Genomic DNA, 23,945 nt, shown 5'->3' on the forward strand with positions numbered 1-23,945 from the left:
CACACACACACATGCATGCACGCACACACGCTCATGACTCAGACACTTTTGCTGCCTCGAAGTTGACAGCCAACTTTCTGTGCTTCCTCTTGGATGCGGAGCCGGGGGTGTGGCCTGTCGTCGCAGGGAAGTTTTGTCGAGGAGGCGTGTGAGGGGCTGCCGTCGTTGTCGTGGAAACTGCGTCTGCTAGGCCAGGGCTGAACGAGGAGGGGTCGCTGTTGGTGGCGTGTTGGTGCTGGTGCGGCTGGTCGACTTTACCGCTCTGATCCTGTGATTGGCTGGTGGGCTGGTTCTGGGCTCTCTGCGATTGGTTTCTGGCAGCAGTTTGGGCGGCGTTGTAAAATTCTCGGGTTTCCTGGTTCTTCTTGTTGGCTGAGACTCGCTTCTTAGTCACCTGGCAGGGTCAAAGGACAAGTGGAAATAAAGTTTATCATGACTGTGACATTACTGTGTCAGCAGAAGACAACAAAAAAGGAAGAAAAAACACCATCAAAGCAACAAATTAAAATATTTCAACCTATCAGTGCCTCCGTTCATATGTGTCAGTCTACCTGTAGAGGAATAAACTGGTTGTGTGAGCCGATGGGCAGTCCTGTTGCGGGCTGGTGGCGGGCGGCTCCGGGGAAGGTCCCCGTTGCTCCGTAGAACGGCGGTTGGTTTTGGTGGTGGTGAGGAGGCAGCGTCATTCCCCACAGAGGCGGAGGCGCATAGCCCTGATGAGGCAACAGCAAACCACCTGGACAACAAGAGCATTATCATGACATGGAAGAAAAAAAAAGGTTCTAATTCATTTATCTATATGATTCTCATGCTCTCTGAGGCAGGAATAAATTATCAGTGTTAATTCAACATTGCTGTGAAAAAAAAGACAAGAATAAAATATAGTTTTAAAAATAAAAAAAACTTTGCCAAAGTCACTCTTTACTTTTGTTAACTAAAAAAAGCAGATAAAATATTATGGTTTTTTTTTTTTTCAACACTACAGTTCTATTTCCTGTGTTGCATTCATCATGTCAGGACCACACCAGCAGCATACAAAGAGTAACTTACCCAGTATTTTAAAGAAAGAGAGCTAAAGCTAACAATAACAGTAATCGGGCCTGGGAGACAGAAGATATTTGATAAAGGTGATATTTGGGCCTATTGAGGCTTAAAAAAATCAATGTTGCTTTATTAGAGGGGAGGCAATGTACACTGTTACAAAGTTCACCAAAAGAAATTGAGGCTGTTTTTTAATCAAACTAGTTGGCAGTTGTGTTACATCAAGTAGGCTGTATGTTGCCTGTGCTTTTGATCAGATAATGATAAAGTAAAATCTTATTTGAAATAAGTTTGACTAAAATGGGGAAAAATGGTTTTGATTCAACTAGATAGACTGAAATATTCAATATGATCTGATGACAAAAAAAGACTAAAATGTCAACAACTTTCATTTACTAAATCTGGACTAAACTAGTTAGTTTAAGAGTAAAATGCACAGACTTTAGTACGATAGAAACTAACAAGGACTTCTGACCCAGGACTAACTCTAAAATAAAAAATCATCTGACAAAACTGACACTACAGTTAAGTCCAGAGAACAGACAAAAAAGGTAAAACAAAGAAGACTTTGACAGTAAACTACGAGGATGGAAGACTGACCTTGTTGGTTGAAGACAGGGGTCATGGCTCCTATGGGTGGGGGTCGTATCTGCCCCACTCCTGGGTATATAGGAGGTGGGAGGGGGAAGCCCGATCCCACTGAGTTCTACAGATTAGCAAGAGGACACAGACAGAGACGCTTCAGTTGGACATGTGAACAGTAAGATCTACTCAGTGAAAGCTCTGATCCACACCTTCACAGGTCCTGTCATACTGAAACTGAATTAGACTTCTCTCTTGATTCTATGAAACAAAGAGCAGAAAAATATGACTTAATCCTCTTTGTTGCGTGTGGAACATAAGGACACAGTCAGCTTTTTTTTACATAAAAATACAATCACTGATGTGTTTTGAAGCCTTTTGGACTTTTAAAAATTGCTTTCTTCCTGCATTATTCCTCTCTTCTTAAATATTGTGCAGAAAGCCCATCAACCACCGTTCTGTCTGCATCAACTCAGGATGTGGCTGGGATGTGTGACTTTTACAGATCTCTGATAGGGTGCACTCACATTCTTTATCACAGTGTGGTATGGAAACTGCTCAGCTGATGATAGGAGGGAGATTACCAAAGAAGTGAAAACAGCATCAAAAATCATTAGCCAATATCTGCCAAGATCTGCGATATTTACAACACCCACATGCTTTGGCTGGGTCTGAAAATAATCAGATATCCTCTCATCCTGCCAATCCACTTTTTGTCCCCCTTCCTTACACAGTATTCAGAGCAGTACCACTCGATTCTGTAACAGCTGATATTCTGAGGCAGTGAGGGCCCTCAACTCCTCTCCTTCAGGTCTGTTCATGAATTATATTTAACTAACTATTTAACCCCTTGTGGGTTTTTAATGACTAGACACTATTATATTTACTCCAGTAAGAGTATATCTGCCTTTACTTACACTGATTGATTGTATTTGTTTTGTATTGCTGATGTGTCTTTGTATGGTTGTTTTGAGGACACACCAAGACAGATTCCAATCAATGTTTCATTGAGATGGTAGTAAATTATTGAATCCTTAAAAAAACAACTGTTTTTGTTCATTCTTTGACTCCATGTGATGTGTGTGATGTGATGTGAGTAACAATGATTTGTGATATATTTACATCAAATAAGACAGCTTCCACACCCCATTAAGTTCAACATCTCCTGACATTTTAAGGACCAAACAACTAATCGATAGAGTAAATGGTTGACAGATTAATTAATAAATGAAAATAACTGTGAGTTGCAGCCCTATCTGCAAGCACTCATGCTCTCTTTCAAACACAGACAACATGTTAACACTCATTTGTGTGTGTGTGTGTGTGTGTGTGTGTGTGTGTGTCTATGGTACCAGTCTTTGGAGGGCAAAGAAGGCAGCTTTCTCCTTGGCATCATTCTCTGACTGGCACTGTGGACCGTGAACCATCAACCCATTGGACAGCTTTACCTGACACACAACCAGACCCTATGGAGACAGAGGACAACGTTACTAACACCACAGAGACACACTCATGTGCAGAAAGGCTTGATGATTTCTATAGTATAGTTACTGATAGGTCATTGTGGAGGTGTGTAAAATGCAGTAGAGCATGAGATAAAGGAACTGCATTTTCCAGGTGTATTTACCTGTCTGTTGCCGATGTAGCTGAACTCGGGTGGTGCCATTCCTAACCTCACACAGACACACGCCAGCTCTGACACCTTACTGTTCAGCACAGTATTGGAGAGGTTGGCAGGGGCGGGTGGTGCATCACTATGGGGGGCGTTCATATTAGCTGCTGAAGGGAGGGAAAATGGGATGAAAGGGAGAAAAAAAAACAACATGGTTGAAGTTCTATACAGACAGCTGCTTCCATGGTTTGTAAATGCGGTCATAATAAAATCGCCTGTGACACAGTGATGAGTTACGTACCAAGTTTCTTGGACGATCGTCTCCTGTTCTGCTGCTGGCCAGCAGGGGCCGTGCTGTTAGCTGTCTCCTGGGGAGAGGGACTTCCTGCTCCAGCGCCGTCAATCTTTAGCATCTCCTTCAGCACCAGGGTTCCCTTCTACAACACAGACACACTTTATCCCGACTTGACCTAATGACCAGTGACCGCAAGTTTTTGTGGATAATAATCAATCAAATTTAAATATTTTATTCAGTATTTTTTTATAGTTATTTATAATCATAAACAATACCAATGAAAGTTCATTGTTTCAGTGCCCTGAAGTCATTTTGGACATTAAAGTTTATTGTTTAAGTTGTGTACTGATATTGCATAATGTTGATGGGAAGGATAATTTTTGCGTTTCATTTTCACAGGAAGAAAATCTAGGCATGTTCTCGCACATCTATAGCACCATGATGTTTCATTTCTAATGCATTTTGATAATGTTTTGATTAATTTTTCAACCCCAACAACCATCCAGTCTTTGCCTCTGATACTCACCATGGCGAAGGACTGCGGAGACAGTGGGCCATCTGACTGGTTGGTGGGTGCTTGAGAAGGAGGAGGAAGGGGTGGAGTCTGCTGGTTGCCCTTGGAGATCTTGAGACTGGCTATCAGGTCCTCAAACTCAGTCGTAGCCTAAGTGAGAGAAACGTGATGAAACAGGAGAGTGGAAATAGGGAGACATCAGTTTACGCGTACACTGTGGACAAATTAAAAAAACAGCAAAACAAGATTCTGATCATTGTGGTTTAAAACAAGCTACATGCTGCAAACTATAGACTTTAGTTATGCCCTTTTACAGATAAAACATGCATATAAAGTTGTTGAAACGGAAGAAAAAGGAGATTAAAAGTGAGTGTACCTTGGCTGTGTTCTGTGAGGGGAAAAGGGAGTTGGCGTCTTCATTTTTCTTTAACAGTCTGATGCCACCAGCTGAGGCCTGCAAAGAAAACACACCAACATGACTCTAGCCCACGTCTATAAATATCACATAAAGTGCACACAGACTCACACTTAAAAGATACTTAAAATTTCCAAAGATACCAAATATGTCAGGCTGCCTCAGTGTGAGGCCTTCACATATTGCTACACAGCTGACGCACACATGCATTCTTCTATAAGTTAATAAACTGCTTTTAATTTGTGTCGTGTGAAACTGTAATGGTGCAGCTGTATGCAGTCTGGATGCTGTGGAAGTGTGCAGGTATACTCACAGCTTTGTTGGAGTTCTGGTTTCCTTGTTGTGAAAGTCCGTCCTAGAGTGGGAAACACACCAGGGTTTTTTTGTTTTTTTTTCCTTGAATACAAAGTAAAATCTTTAAAAGTGAAAGATGTCCCACTTTCCACTGACACTTTGTTAATTACCTTGCTAACTCAAACTAACTTTGTACCGTTTCATGTCAAAGCCGTTGCTAATTATGCCCCAAAACTATGGAACATGATTGATTAATCAAATTTGTCAAAATTAAGACAACAGAAATATGATCTCATGTAGCAAATCCTAACTTGTAAGTTTCAAATTTGGTAAAAATGGGCCTTGATCAACAACAAATCTGAAAACAAATGTGGGAACTTGCCATATTAGTCTTTTCTCATAATTAATCATTTTAAAAATCCCGAAAACACACACACATACAGACTTACATTATTTTGCCAGTGAGCGGGAGGTTTGTTGGGAGGACCAGAGCTCTGCAGAGACTGCCACACATTACTGTACTCATCTTTACTCTGGATGAAGAAGCAGCGAGACAGAGGCAAAGAGAAATTAGGAAAATGTACCATGTATATTTGTAAGGTCATATGGTTTAAGGGTCTGTAGAAGTGAACTTACACTGACCTTGGGCTGTTGTTTCTGGATGAGACCCTTAGACGGAGAGTTCCTGTTGCCTTGGGAGCCTGCCTTCACCACACCATGTTTGTTGTTATGCTATAGATAAGGAGAGGTGGAATGTAGAGAAAAGGAGACAGAGAGAAAGAGGCTTGTGTAAAAGGGCCACAGAGGATGGCATAGTGAACCTTCTGAGAGACATTTCTAATTGTTTTTTACGTTACAAAAAGGTTCCACTCTTACCTGCGTAGGTATGAAGGGTGAACGTGGAGAGTGGTTCAGGCCGCCAAGTTGCCGCTGTGCGTTGAAGTTTGCTGCTGCAGCCGGCTGTGGTTTGACGATGGCGGTGAGTTTCTGGGAGGTGTGATCCACTCGGGCTCCGTGGGAAAGGTTAATGAGAGCGCAGGGCGGGAGGCGGTAACCACGAGGAGACGTACACCTGAGGATGCAGGTCAATAATACAGCAGTCACATGTCTGCTCAGAAGGAGTGAAATGTGCGGATTCTGAGTAGCTGTTTCTTTTACAGAATTTTGTTTGCACGGTGTGATTACCTGATGTTGAGACCTCCAGCAAATTCTTCATCAAAAAGCACTTCGTAGAGAACCTCTGCTTCACGATCCGCTGAAGGCACAAACACAGACAACATCAAGTGTCAGAATTATGTCATATTATTGTTCCCTTTATATTATACACCTGCAACCTGTCAAACACCCTTTGAATTTAGAGATGAAATGGAACAATGTGTCTTCACCTCCTTTAATGCCGATGATTGTTCCTCTGAGTCCCAGAGGGACGGTGAAGCTCTCCCTGGTGTTGACGACTCTGTCAAACAGGCGATACTCCGCGTCTGGGTCTGGTACCACACCCTGCTGCTGCTCCAAGGGCTAAAGGCAAACACAGACATTCATACAGACACGGATTTAGAATATGTTCACTGCTGTACCTTGTCATCCGACAGTCTTTTCCAACAGGAAACCGCTGTTAAATAAACCAAATATTGTTCTTTCCGAAGCCACCACAGACTTTTGGAAAAAAAAGACTCTAATTTTACATCACAGAATACGGGAGTTGCTGGTCTACCACTGCCTCAATTGACAGTGTGTGTTATTGTGTGGCTTGAGTTTTTTTAAGTGTTACTTTGAATTCACCAAAGTAACACAATAACACAAACAAAGTAACCAAGTGAGGCAGCAGCAGATCAGTATCTCCCGTGTTCAGTGATGTATAATCACTGCTCTTTTGTCAGAGGCAACTGGACTTAATAGAGTTGTTGAAAACGTTTCGCCTCTCATCCGCTTCAAGGACTCTATAAAGTCCAGTTGCCTATGACAACGACTGAGAATCTTCACAGCCAAACACTGCTGTGGCTCTGGAGAAAGACATATTTGGGTTATATTTTGGTGGTTTTCCACTTATTTGTCTGAAAATGCTGTCCAATATTCCAAATATAACGTACACTTAAATTGGTGATTTTTAGGTGGCTATAATACATTTTGCTGTTGACCCTGTCCACAGCAGTATGATGCTTAGCTTCCTACACTGGTGCACCTGCTGCTTCTCCAAACTGCAGGTGAGTCGACCACCTTCTACTGCAAGTAATACACTGACTATGGATAAGCCAAGATACAGTATGGCTTTATCTAAAGTAATGACAGGCAAAATGTACTCACTCTGAAGAGGAGGTGGGGCTTGACTGTCACACGGACTTTCTTGGTGCTCTTCTTCACCTATGAGAAGGAAAAGTGAGAGACAGCGGTTACATTGGTGTGTGAATTTAGAGGCAGTGAGTTCACACACAGAGAGAACTTCTGACATTGGTATCTGTAGTCTGAGGCTGTGTGTGTCACCTTAGCTTTCTCAACCGCCTCCTCGATCCTCTCCACGATGGCAGAGTCCAACACCTGTAGGTCACATGATGCCCTGCTGACGGAGTTCACCGGGTGACTTTTCAACCATGAAGTGATTTCAGAGACCTTCTCCGCCCTGTAATGTGTCCATCAACATTAGGGTTCATAAATAAATGCACTTTAAGTTCAATTAATTCAGAAAATAAAAAAAAGAGTAGCAAAATCACAGGGGATTAAATACTCTTAATAGTGTGTGTGTGTTTTTACCCATTCTGGTCCAATCCAGGCCAGATGTCGTCTTCATAGAAAACGTCATCATGACTGTTTCTGGACACGGTGTTGAATACCTCAGAAAATCTGTAAAAGCATAAAAAATAATCTCCCATGAAAAGCCTGATGGTAGATGAATAGAGAGGGACAGTTCTAATGTTCTCACATTTTTAGTTTGTCATTTTTGTTATTTTTTTTACCTGTCCAGGTATTCTGCCAGCAGTTCCTCCACAGCAGCAGAGTAGAGCCACTCCTTTTCAGTTCTCTTGGTGTATCCGGGAACCTCCTCATTCTTCTTGTTGAACTTGAGGTTCAAGCCGACGTTCGCTCTCTGCTCCCCGCAGGGACTGCACACAAGGGAGAAGAGACAAAGGTTTTGTTTTTGTTTTTTTAAATAACTCTTAACCACCCAGGGATTCTGCCTGGAGGAGTGAAGCAAATGACAGTAAGGAATGTTCTGCTCACATTTTATATAAAATACTCACTTCTTCTTGGAGCCTCTGCCGATGAAGATGCTTCCAGAGAAGCGGGAGACGAGGTAGCTGGTGATGCCGAGACGAGATGCCAGAACATATCCAGGACTGTACTTGACACAGTATTTCTACAAGATACAAACGCATGCAGGCAAACAGCATATACATGAGGTACAAATGGTGTAAGAAAAGTAGTGCCAGAATCAATATGATAACTGAACTGAACAACTTGGTGTGTCTCTCTCTTACATGCTGATTCTGGATTAAGGTATCCAGCTGTGGTTCGTGCGGCACGTTGAAGACCACTCGTACCCGACCGTCTTTGATGACATCACTAGAATCTTGCACCTGTTAAGCAAGTCATTAAGGGGATGGTGATTCAGGAAGAGACATTTCAATAAGACAACAAGACAATCAAAGAACATAAGAATAAAAAGCATCATGGTAGAAGGAGCTTTTAAAACATCATGTTTACACTAAAGTTCCTTGTTTATAGAGGCCACTTACTTCAACATTCAGGCTTGAAACAATATTGAATTCCGTTCACCATAGACATCATACTGAGCTGAACCAAATAGTTTTAAGCTTCGTTCAGAACGCTGAAACTCGATTTCCAAATCAACATTCTAACGCTGTGCATTTTTTACCATATATGTGACAGGAAAGGGGGCAGGGAGAGAGAAGATGACACGCAGCAAATGTGCTACATGCGGGAGTTGAACCAGTAGCCACTGCAGAGGACTAGCAGCTTCAGTGCATGGGGCACACATCCTACCAACTGAGCTACAGGGGCACCCTGGTGTTAAACATTTCAAAAACATTTTCACTGCAGTCAAAAACACTGACTGCTCTCCCGCTTACACAGAGGGAGGCATGCACCTGTATTAATGGGGGAGTTCATAGCAGCATTTAAACAGAATATACTACAGTATACTGATGAGTTATATACATTTATCAAAGTTGTCTTAATAAAAAAAAATGACTCATTTAATCCAATCAATCAATTTATTAAAATTGAGGATTTTTGTTCAAGGATTTTTTTTAGGTTGATGACATCATAAAATATGACAACCAACATTAAAAGCTTCATTCAAAAAGAGAAGCTTTGAATGAGCAAAAAAAAAAGACTTTCGGTAGAGCGCTATTACTTAGTAACATTCACTTTACAATTACTCTATTCTGGGATGACACTTCCTGATGTCCAACCAGAATCAGAAGAAAAGAGCTGGTCAGTGTGATTATGAAGTGAACACCAAAATGATTCAACTGATTTTCATTAAAATATCTGTTTTACAGCACAATGCTGGAAACAATTACAAATTAATGACTTGTTTCCTGATCAGCTGTTTTTAATCGTCACTTATATCGACAATGACGTGATGCTCTCAGTGAAGCAGAAAACCCATCACCTACCTCACCCATGGCACCGTAGTAAGGGTTCCCCACCATGAAGACGGTGGTTGTTGGAGGAAAGAGCTCGTCTAAGCTCTTAAAGCAGTTCAGAGACGAGTAAAAGGCCTTGATATCCTGAGAGGGTGAAGGGGAATGTGGGTGAGGGAGTGACACAGGTGATAAAAGAGTGAAAGGATCATCAGTTCATAACATGAGGTTTGTGTGAATATGCATCTGTAGCAGTGATGTCAGCACACACAAATATTAAGTTTTAACAAATTCCTTAAATCTACTATGTCTCTGTAAGTGATTGGTGATGGAGTATGTGTGCCAAATTTCACAAAAAATGCTACTTAACAGACATGTTGTTTACATTTGCAAAGTTTATTCAAAGTTTCGCTTGTCTACACTCCTCAGCTCAGATAGATTCTGCAGCCTCGTGGCCCTGCTGCAAAAAACAGAAGCTTAGCGTAAAATCTGACCCTCACTGTAACCAAGTTTTAGTTTGCATGCATTAGTCACAGGTTTTCATGACTCTTATCTATGTATTCCTTTCTTGTATATGTATGCATGTACCTTAACCACAGTCTGGTGGGCGAAAGGGAGGACCTGCTTGGCCCACTGTTTCTCCAGTTCCACCACGCCATTGGCCTTGGGGACGTATTTCCTTCCTGTCAGCAGCTGGCCGTACAGAATCACCGTTGTCTCATTCACCACGATGCCTTTTCTCTTCAAATAACTGGGCAAAAGACAAATCACTTTCAGAAAGGATTCATAAACACAGAGGCCAGGCTTTATCATAACTTTAGGAAAGAACAGGTCTCATGATTATGAACGCATCATAAAAATGCACCAATATATTTTGTAAACCACCCATTTTCAAATTTAAGAATGCCATGGACTATTTGAAATCTGAAAATCATCTGTGCCCCCCCTAAACCTTTAATCATGACTCATCAAAATATGAGACTAAGTATAAGATAGACTGTATTTGGTGCCCAGTCACATTATCACTGGAGTGTTACATCTGTTAAACAAGGTCAAACAAATGAACAACATATTACATAAATCCTATTTATTTTATTAGCTTTGATTACTGTTTCAAATTTTATCATAAATATTTTATGGAAATTTCAAACTCATAACATTCAACTTTAACTTAAAAATTGTTTTATTTAGGCTATTTATTTTTCATGACCTCTCAAGGCCACCTACAAGGCCTTCAGGGCTCGCGAGTGGGCCTCAGCCCACACTTTGGGAACCAAGGTTCTAAACAATGTCACCAAGAAAATGAATATGTATTAAAACAGCTGTATTATCTCTGTTCATTCATCAAACATGTTTTGTTGTTACTCACTGTTCAGTGAGTCCCTGGGCATCCTTCACCCATTCCTTCTGCTCCTTGTCAGACAGGCAGGTGACTTTGGTGGGAGGAGGAGTGGACGGCCTGTCGTAGACTTTTTGGGCACCAGGAGGTTCCTCGAGACTCAACCTGTAAAACAGGGTGAAAGATCTCACTTGTGATAGCTGCCTATTAGCGAGGCCACAAAATCCAAAATGCAAAGTTTGTGTGGAAATGCAGTTTGTCTTTATGGTTTATATTGATGCCGAATTGACAAGAAGACTGTCAACATATGACACTCTTTATCATGTGTTTTTAGCGTTATGTGTTTTTACACACACATAAGGAATTGTTGATATGTCATATTTCTTCAAGGGAATTTGGTGCAATATTTTCCCTGGAAAGCACAGGGAGCTTTAGTTTCAAACTGCTAATATATATACGGAATTTCTCACACTTTGTCACCACTGTCAACCACAAGATTGTCTGACATTGATGCTGTTACGTATTGATTTGATTAGTGATTAATAATGTGTATACTGTGTGTGTACAGTGGCAGATATGGCTAAATTATCAGCCATTTATACCCAGTTTTTAACAGCACTATGCAGTGAATGGTTGCCTCTGCGTGCATTTATCTATCACTTACTGTTAGATGTTCAGAACACAATAAAATACTGTTTTTCTATGTATAATGGTGTAATATAAACTGAGCTTCATCATGAAATAGTAGCATTCGTGGTCATGATTGAAGGGTCTTGATTTCAGCAAATGGCACTTTCAGGTGTTGATAAAGGAAACATTTCCTGCATGCCCATAAATGCATGGATAGAATCTATCCATCAAAAGTGTGCAAAACCTGAGAGACTACATATAACAATGCAGCAAGATTAACATTTTGTTTCATTTGAAAATCAATACACCATTACTGTAAAAAGCCCAGCACTAATTCTTACTTGACGTCTCCATCTGATACAGCAATGATGCGGGCTTCCTCTAAATGCGGCCAGTTGACAAACACTGACTTCCCCAGTACTTCTGCAGCGACATCATCACACACCTGAAGAGGCAGAGGGGACACAAAACAAGACAGGGAAGAGAAAGATGGTACAACTGAGTGGACATTTGACATATATGGCACCTTATTGTGACTAGACACGAACAAAATAAGATTTCCTCAGTTTTTAAATGATGATCATGATATGAAAATTCAAAGTAGTTGCAAATGACCCAAATTTAATAATGAGTGAAAGCACTACACATTATTTAGAGATCCTCTAACTTCTCTTGAGCCCCATCTAGAGGACGGTCACATGATTGCAGCATCAGGCAGAGAGACAAAGTATACACAGTATACTGTGCCTTTGCTAATAATGATGTTACTGATATTGATAATATTGATCATAAAAGAAATAATGAAAGCTGTGTATTCTCTTAATTTGTATGAAGATATTTCAAAACTCCTACTTGAGCAATAATCGATAATTAGATTAGATTAGAATGGATAGATAATAGACATTTTTTGAGAAATATTTTGAGCGACTCTGTAACTTAACTTTGCAATAAATATTTGCAGTGAGAGAGTGAGTGAAAACAAACAAAAGCTCACCAGCTCTCCTTCCTGGCTGGGGAGGATGTCCAGTATGGTGTTCTCCCCTCTGCTGGCCTGCTGGAACACGACCACCCCACTCTTCTTCTTGTAAAACTAAAATAGTGAACACACAGACAAGAGACAGAAGCAGAAAACAAACAGACACCATAAGACGAAGCTAGCATTAGTTGGTATTGTTTTTAATTAAAAAGTAGTAATAGTAGTCTACTGGTTACTGAAGAACTTCAGCAGATTTAGACAGATATTTTGTGGCTTAAGTCTTTTTAATGTAACCCAGCCATCCAACAGCAGTATACTGTGTTACCTTGTGTCTGATGTGTTGCAGTGTGGGAAAGCCACAGAAATATAGAGCTGAGCGATCGATGCGTCTGCTGATGTGGTCCAACAGTACATGCCAGGCATCCATGGGGATGTGTGCTTTCCTGTAGCAAACACACAAAATACAACAAACCTGCAGTAAACATCATGCTGCATGTGAATTAAGTGGGTATAATGGCTGATTTGGATTTTTTGGTTGTGTCTGACACACAACTGTGACACTGTCCCATTTACACTGAAAAGCGCACACACAGCGAGAGGAGGGAAACTGAAGTGCGACAGTCACATCTGAAAGCAGTGTACCCATCGTGGCTGTCACACAGTTACAATGCCAGCTGTGGTGGGACTTTGCGTTTTCTGGTGTCACCAGTAGCAACACCGGCAAAATGTACTGTGGAAGACTCGTATTTTATTTATACCACACATCACTTTTAATTATCCCATTTTATATTTGGGACAGGCAATATTCACTTCAGGATGGTTCAAATTGTATTTTGGGATGGTTTGAGACATGGAGAAAAAAGTTATGTTAAAGTCCTGGTGATACATGAACATATTTGACAAAGGTACTTCCATCATCGTGGGCGTCAGTCCTGTCACACTGTGACAGATCTGTGGCAGTGGTTCATTTTGTGTTCCATTTAAACCCCTGATCACTAGAGAGCAGCGCTGTTATCTATCCTCTCTGTTCTGATTGCATAAAAAGTTAACTTTTAAATTTTTTGTGTATGGTAGTATGTTCTTCACACTCTGTTTTACTAGAATTAGATTTAAAAAATAGTAATATATCAACTTGCTTACAGTGTCGCAATATATTGAATTCTAACCCCTATATCATGGTACGTATCATATCACCAGATTCTTGCCAATACACAACCCCAAGGCCCCCTATGACCCTTCAAGAATAAGCGGTTATAGATAATGGATGAATGGATGGACTTCCATCAGTATTAGTTATATTTTCATTTTAGGTGAGGGTAAAACACACCCATGTAGCCATTCTACGTCCTAACAATCTGCATAAATGCACTTAAATAATAGTTTCTTGTAGTCTTATGTACCCTACTCATTCGAGCAAACTGGAGTGGTGATATTAAAGAGAAAGACCAATTCAATCCACGTTAAATCAGTATCCAGGCTGTGGGGGAGTGTGTGTGTGTGTGTGTGTGTGTGTGTGTGTGTGTGTGTGTGTGTGTGTGTGTGTGTGTGTGTGTGTGTGTGTGTGTGTGTGTGTGTGTGTGTGTGTGTGTGTGTGTGTGTGTGTACCTACCTGACATGGCAGTGGACGATGTTGGGGAACAGCTGAGGCAGGGGGGAGTTGTATGCGAAGTCTATTTCGTGGTCATATGTGTAGACTGCACACTCTGTGTGACAATTCCTGGTGTTCTCTGCTTTGGTCAGCTTGTGATTACAGGTCTCCATAGCTGCTAGTAAGCACCTCTGTTCAATAAACACAAATGCATTCTTAATGAGCATGACTGTTTAACATCATTGTAGTATAATTTTTTCTCCAAGTGTGTGTGTGTGTGTGTGTGTGTGTGTGTGCGTGTGTGTGTATACCTCATCAATGAAGGGAATGAGAACCACTGCCTCCCATTCCTGCTGCTTGCCGTTGAGGTCCGTTTTAAAGTCGAGAGGGTAGTACTCAATAATGGGTGAAAATTCACTGGTCATCAGGTGCTGAAACATCAAAAACAATTTATCATCATTGTTATTATTTCATGTTTGGATCTTGGATGAATCCTAATATTTGCACTTTGCTATTTTTAAAAGGTTTAAAACATTGTTCCAAATGTACCAAGTAAAATCCAGACATTAGGAATGTGCATATACTGTACATACAGTACATATTATATGTGTGTGTGAGACTGTGTGCTTGGATAGGAGTGTGTTACCCTGTAAGCCTCAGGCAGCAGCTCCATGCTGGCAGCAGGCAGGACTGCAAGCAGCTGCTGGAAGGGCATGAAGGGTTTCCCGAGGTCAAAGGTCAACTTTAACCCTGATATATTCTTGATGTCAGACAGGAAGGGAGCATAGTGGTAAGGGTAGTACCTAGAGAGAGACACAGTCATTATTTAAAGACAGGTTTTAAATTAATGCAAACTAAAGAGATCAGACTAAAGGAAAACAATGCAAGGGGAAAACAGTGCTCTTATTATTGTCCTCAATGAAAAATCTGTGGGTTTTAATAGGGCTGCCCCTGAGAGTCGGTGATTCCAGTCATTAGTTGGAGGCCTTGTAGCCGATTGATATGCTTCCAGTCAGGCAATTGTTTGTCAGTCAGCGTGGATTATAGTCTCAGGATAAAACAGTTGAAGCTTACAAAAATGCAGAGACAACATTTCAATGGGGAATTAAAGGGAATCAAACACATTTTTACATTAGCTGGTGCACTTATTAAAAAATATCCTCAGGGCCACACACAGTGTTGGTGAACTGATAAGAGAGGATGGTTTATCTGTGTCACTACACAGAGCAATGTAACAGTATGACAGGCTGTAAACTTTACAAACGGAGTCTCAAAAATCACCACAAATTAACTGTGATGGAAGAGGAGAAGGGTGACAGAAACGCACAGCAGCATGACGTGCTGTCAGCCACCTCATCCAAGCGCACCCACAGAGTGTGCAGAGCAGCTGACGCTTGCTTATTTGCTTCTTGTTTGTTTGTTTTTGCCATTGACACGCCCAGACTGTTACTGTTGCGATCTGACAATATCCTGGAAAGCATCAGTGAGAGTGCTTATTTTAAGGAGTGAGATATATCTTGTTTAACCAGAGACAGCTGCCTAATTGCTTTTGCAAAGCTCACCAGAATCCTTTCGCATCATCGTCAGCTTCATTCAGAGTTTACAGAAACTAAATAAAACTCACTCTCTATCCACCGTCTCACCAACCTCTGGTTTTGTCAAAATAAATCCTTAATTCACAGTGTAAAGGAGCGTACAGGTGACGACAGACAGTGGCTGTGGCCGTAGGTCTGCAGATTTTATAGCCAAACTATAGGTGGACGCACACTTTTAATCTCTTCGACTCTGCAAAAATATTGATATTTTCACATCACAGATTATAAAGACAGTAATTAAAACACAAGTCTTTCTGGTGAAACACATTAATGTTGGCTCATATAGCAATTTACTGTCACACACTGCACTGTTAAAAAAAAACGACGAATCATCAAATATTTGTATAGGATGGCCAAATCTGATTCTGAAGACAGCCCTAGTTTTTACATAAATTTCCAGAACTGTGTGCTTAAATTATATTTTTTCCTGAACTGTTCAAGTTAATTTTAGACTCAAGGTTCTGAAAGACAGTACATAAAATTTCCTGCAAAGCTAGAAATTTGATAAATTGCCTGACTTCCCCAGATCATTGGGATGAGAAGAAACAGAAGAAAAGAGTAGAGAATCATATGACAGAGATCTGTCATATGATTCACCAGTTCTCACCAGCTCCAGGACTGAACCCCGTGGTAATAGTAGTGGAGGATCCACTGGATACCTTCCACATAGCATCTGGCTTGCTTTGCTAGAAACTCACTGTGAAGGAGAGAATAAAAACATAATTTAGGGTCACTTGCAAATAGCAAATTGTTGCATGCATACTTTAAAGTAGTACATGATATTTACAGACAATCCACTCTTGATATGAGGGAGCTCTGTCTTCTGTGGTAAGTGTATTTCTCTATGGATTGTGTGTGTGTGTGTGTGTGTGTGTGTGTGTGTGTATACACTTACTCAGACACAACATCCACGCCAATCTTAGTCATGTAGTAGGTGCGCTTGTACTGTCTGAACTCAGTTTCAAACATATCATCATCCTCCTCCTCATCTTCTCCCACTGCTCCTTTTCCTTCTGCGATCACTCTGTCTGATGAGGTCAGAGCTGCAAGACAGAGGGCAGCATCCTGCACGCACACACAAAACAAACAAACAAACACATACACACAACAAATGATAGGAGTTACAAACTACAGAGGTACGTGACTGAAACTGTACACAAAAACAATAAATGCATGTGGGGTTTAATTTCTGTGACTCCACTCCAGACCTCTTTCTTGTTGCCGTCTTTGCTGGCAGCTTCCTGTTCTGCTGCCAATCCGGCCGCCTCGTTCAGATACTTGTTCCCAACTTTACTCTCAAACCACTTCAAGTCCACAAACACCTCACTGAAATGTTCCCTATCAAACTGGAGAAAATGAAGAGAAAGACAGGAACGGTGTAATGGTGTAGTGGAAACAGATTTAAGCATTTATTTGTGGTTTCTCAATTATAAGCCATCCTGAAACCCACTTAATTTAATTTACTTTCACAGTAATCTATGACAAACTTCTCTGCAGACTGAACTACTCATGCAAGGGTTTGTTTCAGTATCAATTACACATGCACAAATACCTATCCTAAATATTTTGTGCTGTAATTATATTATCTTTTCTATATATCAGTCCCTTCAGGAATTTGCAGGCTTTTTTTGAGATTGTTGCAGCCTAAAATGTCTGATTTCACTGCAGCTTTTCTGAAAAAAAAAAAAATGATGCATGTTGTGACATTTTTAGGTGTTTTTTGCAATGAAACCATGGGAGAAAGTGAAAATTAGTACAAAAAAGTTGTGATATTTTTTAATATTTTTCATAAGTCATTAAAATTTAAAGACAACTTTAAACGGAGAACAAAACCGCTCTCTGTTCTGAATGTTCCAAGTGACCTGACCTTATCTTACTCCTAACCTCACAAGAAGTCTAACAAAATATGCTTTGTTTGTACAAGAAGAAGTGCACCTGGGGGATATTCCACAAAAAAAGCTAAATCTTTTCGGAGCTGAAACTCAGTTAAAACAGCAAATACAATCAAAAGTGAACATAGTTTTGATAAATGTCAAGAACGATGACAAAAATAGTAAATAATAAAACAGTGAGTCAGTTCAATTAGACGTACATGTAAGACGTTCGCACACAGGACTGCTATGATTGTTGGAACTCCGGAAGTTACAATTATTGGTCAAAGTTGTGGAAAAGTTGCAGTGATTGATTGATGCGATAATTGCTGTGATTGCAACATCGCAACCTCCAGGAGGAACTGATATATGCAATTACTTGTAAAGAATGTAAATAATTTGCTCTTAAAATAAAAGAAGATACAAAGGCAAAAGTAGCACATTATGTTTTTATCATTTGAGTAAATCATTTACCAAAAAATATGACTGATAACATTCATGGAGAATTTATACCAAGCTGTAGTGTTTTCTCACCTCAGAAAGCTTCTCCAGGTACTTCTCAAAGTTTCGGAGGTTTAGATGGCCGTTCTCATTCAGATAACCTGAGTCACATGACAGAATTCAGTTATGAAATACATTATTGAAACAGCTCAAATTTCTAGGGCTGCAACTAACAATCATTTTCACAGTCGATTAATCAGTCGTTTATTTTTGGGACTGATTGATTAATAGTTGTTTGTTTTAAAATCTCAAAAAATTGTGAAAAATGTCGATCAATGTTTTCCAAAGCCCAAGATGACATTAAATGTTTTGTTATACTCAGAACTCAAAGATATTCAGTTTACTGTCATAGAAGAAAAAAGAACCTAAATTTATTCACATTTAAAAAGCTGAAATCAGAGAATTTACTTTTTTCCTCAAAAAATTATTCAAACCGATTAACCCATTGTGAAAATAGTTGGTTGGTTGGTTAGTAAGCACTACATACACCTATATTAGAATGACTGACATGCACAGTACAATCAATACTTACAATGCAAAACAACTCACATTTGAAATATAGTATCAAGAATATGTGAAACTCAGCATCTTGCAAATGCTTGATATTTATATGGAACATTTTAACATCTCATTAGAATAGGTAAGATGCAATGCTGGTTTTGTGTGCGCGTGTCTGTGTGCGTGTGTGTGTGTGTGTGTGTCTCACCCCCCAGGCTGGGAAGAACACTGATGTAGGTCTTGTACAGCAACGGCAAAGCATCGTGACTAATGTGAAGATGAGGGAGGTGAGGGATGAAATCGTTTCCCACTAGGAAGCCCATTAGGATCCAGTCGTCTATTATTCGTTCCAAGTCATAATCACTACCAAGGTGATTCTGAAAAACACGCATAAACATAACCAGATCACAGATTACATGTAATATTTCAAGTGGAATACAAAACCTTTTACCAAATCATCCCCTGGCATGGACATTCATTTTTTTGTATCCAAAATTCATCTGGAATTTGGCATGACTATACATGTTGTCCTGTCCGTTTCATTTTGTGTGGATGTGTGTCTCACCCTCAGCTCAGAGAACTCATAGTCGATGTACTCCCTCATCAGAGACAAGTGAAGCAAGTGAAACGTTGTCTCCTCTGGAGCTGTTATCCTGCAATAAAATAAAAGAGCAGTGTTCATACAAGAAACAGGACAGAAGACTGCAAAACTGAAAATAAAAGACAGCTACCAAAAAACTCAGAAGGAGAAGAAGAACCTTTTCTGGGATTTCTTTCCTCCAAAGCGGACCTCCTCTCTGAGCAGGGAGAAGTTTGGCTCATGGCTGGTTAAACCCAACATTATCTATAACACAGAGAGTAGGACAGTGTGAGCATCCAACGACGGTTTGAGCAATAATGTACATCCTCATTTCAGTCCACGGGCACACAAACCGTACCAGGTCAGCATCCAGGCCATACAGGCAGTGTCGGGTGTTGGGGTCATGACCTGGCTTTGCATTCTCAGAGCGAATAAACTCCATGATCTTATGTTCTCCCTCTCCTGGAGTCTGTAAGGAAGGAAATCACAATCAGAAATACTTTATTGATCCCCAGGGAGAAATTGTTTGCATTTACATATCTGAAGATACATAAAAGATTGTGTGCATTATACTACTATATGCAACGATACAGAAAGAATAGACATAAGAGGTGTAAAAATATGCAAACAACAAAATTTAAAACAATATATACACTAGTGGTACATGTACACACTGACTTTGGTTGTACTAGAGTCACAATAACTAAACAGTAACACTGACATCGGTGCCAACGAGTTGCCACAGTGTCCACTTTCTTTAAAACAGCTGTTAACACACCTCATGACCGGACAGGTAGACTCTGACATTCTGCCACAGCTTGTCGGTGGAGAGCTTGTTGTGGACAAAATACTTGAGCTGCTCCTGGAGTCTTGCCATGAAGTCAGTGCCTGGAGGAAGGATGTGTGATTAATGGAGGTGCTGCCAGCTTTCTCAGAAAAGACACATTTAACATTAGATATGTAAGCGTCATATAAAATATGTCTGTGTTAAAAAAAACAACATAACTTTACCAACAATGATGGCTGCAGTAAAGAAAACACTGATACTGGCCTATCACAGCATATCTGTCTTTATCAGCAGGTAAATATCAGCTATAATAAATATAGGATTTGACAGATTATGTCAAAGCTTTTAATTTGAATTCTTTTGCTAAATGCTCTATAAAAAGTATATTTGTGCAGTTTGTGAACTGACTATCTGAAGGGTCAGAGCTGTTCCTTCTGTTGTTATAGTGAAGTCAGATATATTTGGTTTGATCACAGCTATTAATTGACATTTAACACTAAACATGGGGCTAAAAGGTGCCAGTACCTAAAGGTGTGTGTGTTAAAGAGTAGTAACCCAGGGTTAGTAGAAGTTCAGTTTGAGTGGTATGGCCCTGGGCTTAGGTGAACTCTGGGTTAACAATCTCTGTGTGAAAAGTAGCTAAGTCATCCCAGTGTTAACTTTTCAGCCAGGGCTAAGAATACGCAGTGTGAAAAAAGCTTAAATTCTGTATGGAAGTGGACTGAGAGCGCCTGAAAAGGTGGGTCTCGGTCTGGTTGTTTAGTCTGCACCACTCTGATTGACAGCTTTTCACACCAACCAAAATGAATTAAACCAAACAGGATCACAACAGAGTTCATATGAATCAGACTTAAAATAAAAAAAATTGTAAAGATAAACAGAACTCTGTCATTTGCAAGGATTAACTAATGTGTTTAGTATTTCAAAATTCAACATGATCACTTTTCTAGATTTGGAAGAGTTTTCCTTTTCATAGAAGGCAAGAACAAACTGATTCCCCTACCCTGAAATAAGCAGGTATCTTTCTCCTGCAGCTGCTTTTATAAATCTTAACATGTGATGTTCATTTTGTGTTAAGCTTGAGAGCATTCATACCAGGAGTGATGCAGTTGGAGTCGAAGCGAGCCTCTGTGGGAAGCACCTCTCCTTTATCCAGAGCTTTTTTTATCTTGTCTTCTGCTTCTTTGGCAGACCTAGACACACAGACACCCACCCACACAGACACACACACACACAGGCAGATATAAAAGAGAGCAGGTCAAACTCACAGTCTCGGGCTGTTCTCCTGCCCGTCGTCTGGTTTCTTCAGTCTTTACCAAAGCAAACATTTCATTTTAGTTCCAGTCTGTTTGGGGCACATTCAGCCATATTAGGCAGTCCAGGTTTATGACTGTGGCACCACAAACATCACTGTTAAACGGAGTTGTCATCCTGATCAGATATCTACAAGAGATGCTGAGATTCAACATCATGGTCCAAACATGCTCATAAAATTCCATTTCTTTATTTGGTCACCTCAAGAAAAGCAACTGCAACGACCTAGATTTAAAAATTAATGTTCACTTGTGCTTGAGACAGAGAGAAGAAAACATTTATTGGAGAGAAGGCTCGAAGTTTTCACTAATATCTACTATGAGGTAAAACTCATTCCATAATAATTTGTTAATAATAGTATTTTAGAAATCATGTGGCTGTAACAGGAACCTGTGTTCATGCTTTCATACCAAAGTCAGACACACAAATGTTAAATTCAGGTCTGGAATTAGGTGATGGAGCCAGGTCCGATGACCTGAGTTGACCCATTCTGGGTGTCATTCTATATGCGCAAACAGAGGAAAGATTTTCTCCATACTTCTTTTCATCATATCCATTTCTACCTGAATCTGCGTCCTCTCTGCTGGTTCATCTTTGCCCTTGGTGCCACGCCATCCACCGCCATGAAGAAGACCTTGCGAGGCTTGATGATCCTGAAGAGCACTTCAAGGTAGTGGAAGATGTCAGCAAAAATCTTTTCCTCAGAGATGCGAAAGTGGACATCCTCATCATTCGGGTGGGAACACTGATGGATAATCCCATTCATGTCCAGGTAGAGGTTGTCAAATTCTGGAATCTGAAAAGTGAAACAAACAAATACAATTACGATGTCTACTGACGTCTGAAGTCTGCCTACATTCCTTGACAATCTGGAATACATCTCTCAACAAAAGCATTTCTGTTTTACTTTGTCTTAACACACTAAAGGAGCACGGTTGCAAGATGTGCAGTTTTCCCACAGACCTGGGCTGCTTTTGAGGTGTTGCCACAGTTTGAATTTTTTGTCCATTGGCTAGGTAGATCTATTTTGCACAAATACATTTATAATATCTTTAAATCCATATTCTAACATGCATTGAAATATTTTATTTATACCCAAATCCTACCAAACTGTTCACAGAGCAATATTCATTCATGATAATATGCTGTATCAATAACACAAGGCAAAAAGAACTGTTTAGGGAAAACCGCTTTTAATGCTGGAATTCTAAACACCAGTGGTGTTACTTCTTCAACATTACTAGAAATGTGATTATGAAATTAGTTGCCATCTATTTTTGTATTTGATCAATCAGTTGTGATTGTGAATGAGTAATTTTTAAAGAAACAAGTACAAGTTCTCTGATTCCAGCTTCTTAAATGTAAATATGTTCTGTTTTTTACTCCTCTATGATACTAAACAGAATGTCTTTGGGTTGAAGACAAAACAAGACATTTGAGGATGTTGTCTTGGGTTTCGGGAAACCATGATCATCATTTTTCACAATTTTTTTACATTTTATAGAAGACACTACTAAATGATTAATCAAGAAATCAATTAATTAATTAATTGCAGCTCTAGATTTAACAATACATTTGGCAATAGCAATTCTGTTTAACTTTCAAAGCAGTATGTATGGTTTGGCAGGGTCATATTTTGAGTTCTGGGCTAGTTTTGTCTCACAGACCTGGCAACCTTGTAAAGTGGGTATCATTTACATGACAAGTAGTGGGAGCCATAGGTGAAAGGATCAACTCATCTTTGTCAGTCACCAAAAGTATTCTAGTCGGCTCCTGGTACAAAGAACTTAAAAAGCCTCTCCCATAACATTAACATCTGAATTGCTAATCTTTCTTTTTGAAAAGGTTACTGAGGATCGACCTTAAATGTAAGAGAGGGACGTACAACAAGACCATTTACCCTATCAAATATAAAGCTGTGCTTACATTTAATGTACTTTTTATTGTCTCAACACACATATTAAAGCTGCCTTACGCAATAAGAGTGACACTCAGCAACGTCCAGCTGATGAAACTGCTGCTCAAGCACTGAAATACTATCTTCTTCACTTACAGGGAACTAGGTCACTAAAGTCAAATACAGAGCCGCTGAAGTAGTAACAAACGTAAGTCATCTGAGGTTAACTAAAACGTTTCCCATTTAGTATCAACTACAGGCTGACGATACTGTTATTTCATTTTAAAACAACTTCACAAACATTGTCAGCACGGTGGCTGTAAGCTAACTGCAGCCTGTAAACAGCTCTCGTTAACGTGAAGTTGGTTAGTTAGCTGACTGTGAAGCTTTTGTTGTTCAGAATGTTCTTGCCCTACAGAGACCCAAGCTACCTGGTGGTAACATATTTATATCAGAAGTTACGTTCAACCTTAACTAAACTGTTAAAATGTGTACAGGTAGGAGACCAAAGTAGAAAGCCAGTTAGTCTTGGAATTTTGCAAATAACAACTGTAACGCAGGAACAAATAATACAGCATTCATAAATAATGCAGTTAAAAGTGTTTGGCAACAAGGCAACTGTCCTGTCGACGGGCAAAAACATTGGTGAGCTACGTGGAATAGAAGTTCCACGGCCCGCTTTGCTTAGCTCGCTGATAGCCAACGGCTAGCTAAGCTAACGCTGCGGCTATCAGTCACAGCGAACAGTGAAGCTAACGATATTCAGCTTTCCTACCTGATGTTCCTTGACAACTTCACTGAGACACGGATAGCGCTCTGATATCCATCGGTAAAATTTTGGTACTCCCATCTTCACCACGAAAGTCTCAACCTTTGGATGAAATTAGTCAATGGCCAAAAACTGCAAGGAGATGGTTAGCTATGCGGGTAACTAAATAGGGTCAAGATTTGACTGGGTAACATGAGAAGTCCGGTTTTGTTTCCAACGGCCGCTAACTAGCTAGTTGTCCGT

At 40.1% G+C, this 23,945-nt stretch overlaps 1 protein-coding gene across 1 annotated transcript; it reads right to left on the reverse strand.

The window, feature by feature from the left end:
• Nucleotides 1-23,945, reverse strand: xrn1 (5'-3' exoribonuclease 1). The gene is made up of 41 exons (XM_084732789.1): nucleotides 23,709-23,945; nucleotides 21,600-21,832; nucleotides 20,818-20,915; nucleotides 19,714-19,823; nucleotides 19,294-19,404; nucleotides 19,114-19,199; nucleotides 18,921-19,008; nucleotides 18,564-18,732; nucleotides 17,891-17,958; nucleotides 16,694-16,831; nucleotides 16,381-16,550; nucleotides 16,093-16,182; nucleotides 14,537-14,693; nucleotides 14,202-14,321; nucleotides 13,912-14,081; nucleotides 12,628-12,745; nucleotides 12,321-12,416; nucleotides 11,668-11,771; nucleotides 10,727-10,861; nucleotides 9,946-10,108; nucleotides 9,391-9,504; nucleotides 8,227-8,325; nucleotides 7,990-8,105; nucleotides 7,705-7,851; nucleotides 7,502-7,591; nucleotides 7,235-7,370; nucleotides 7,058-7,114; nucleotides 6,139-6,271; nucleotides 5,939-6,008; nucleotides 5,630-5,825; nucleotides 5,396-5,485; nucleotides 5,203-5,286; nucleotides 4,773-4,814; nucleotides 4,421-4,498; nucleotides 4,057-4,194; nucleotides 3,537-3,672; nucleotides 3,251-3,402; nucleotides 2,976-3,089; nucleotides 1,642-1,747; nucleotides 552-736; nucleotides 1-394 (listed from the first exon to the last, which is right to left on the reverse strand). The coding sequence occupies exons 1-41, from the start codon at nucleotides 23,781-23,783 to the stop codon at nucleotides 32-34; spliced, it is 5,145 nt and encodes a 1,714-aa protein (XP_084588915.1). The 5' UTR covers nucleotides 23,784-23,945; the 3' UTR covers nucleotides 1-31.

The sequence above is a fragment of the Lutjanus erythropterus genome, chromosome 12 (genome assembly GCF_056507025.1).
Source record: "Lutjanus erythropterus isolate fLutEry1 chromosome 12, fLutEry1.hap2, whole genome shotgun sequence".
NCBI classification, from domain to species: domain Eukaryota; kingdom Metazoa; phylum Chordata; class Actinopteri; order Lutjaniformes; family Lutjanidae; genus Lutjanus; species Lutjanus erythropterus.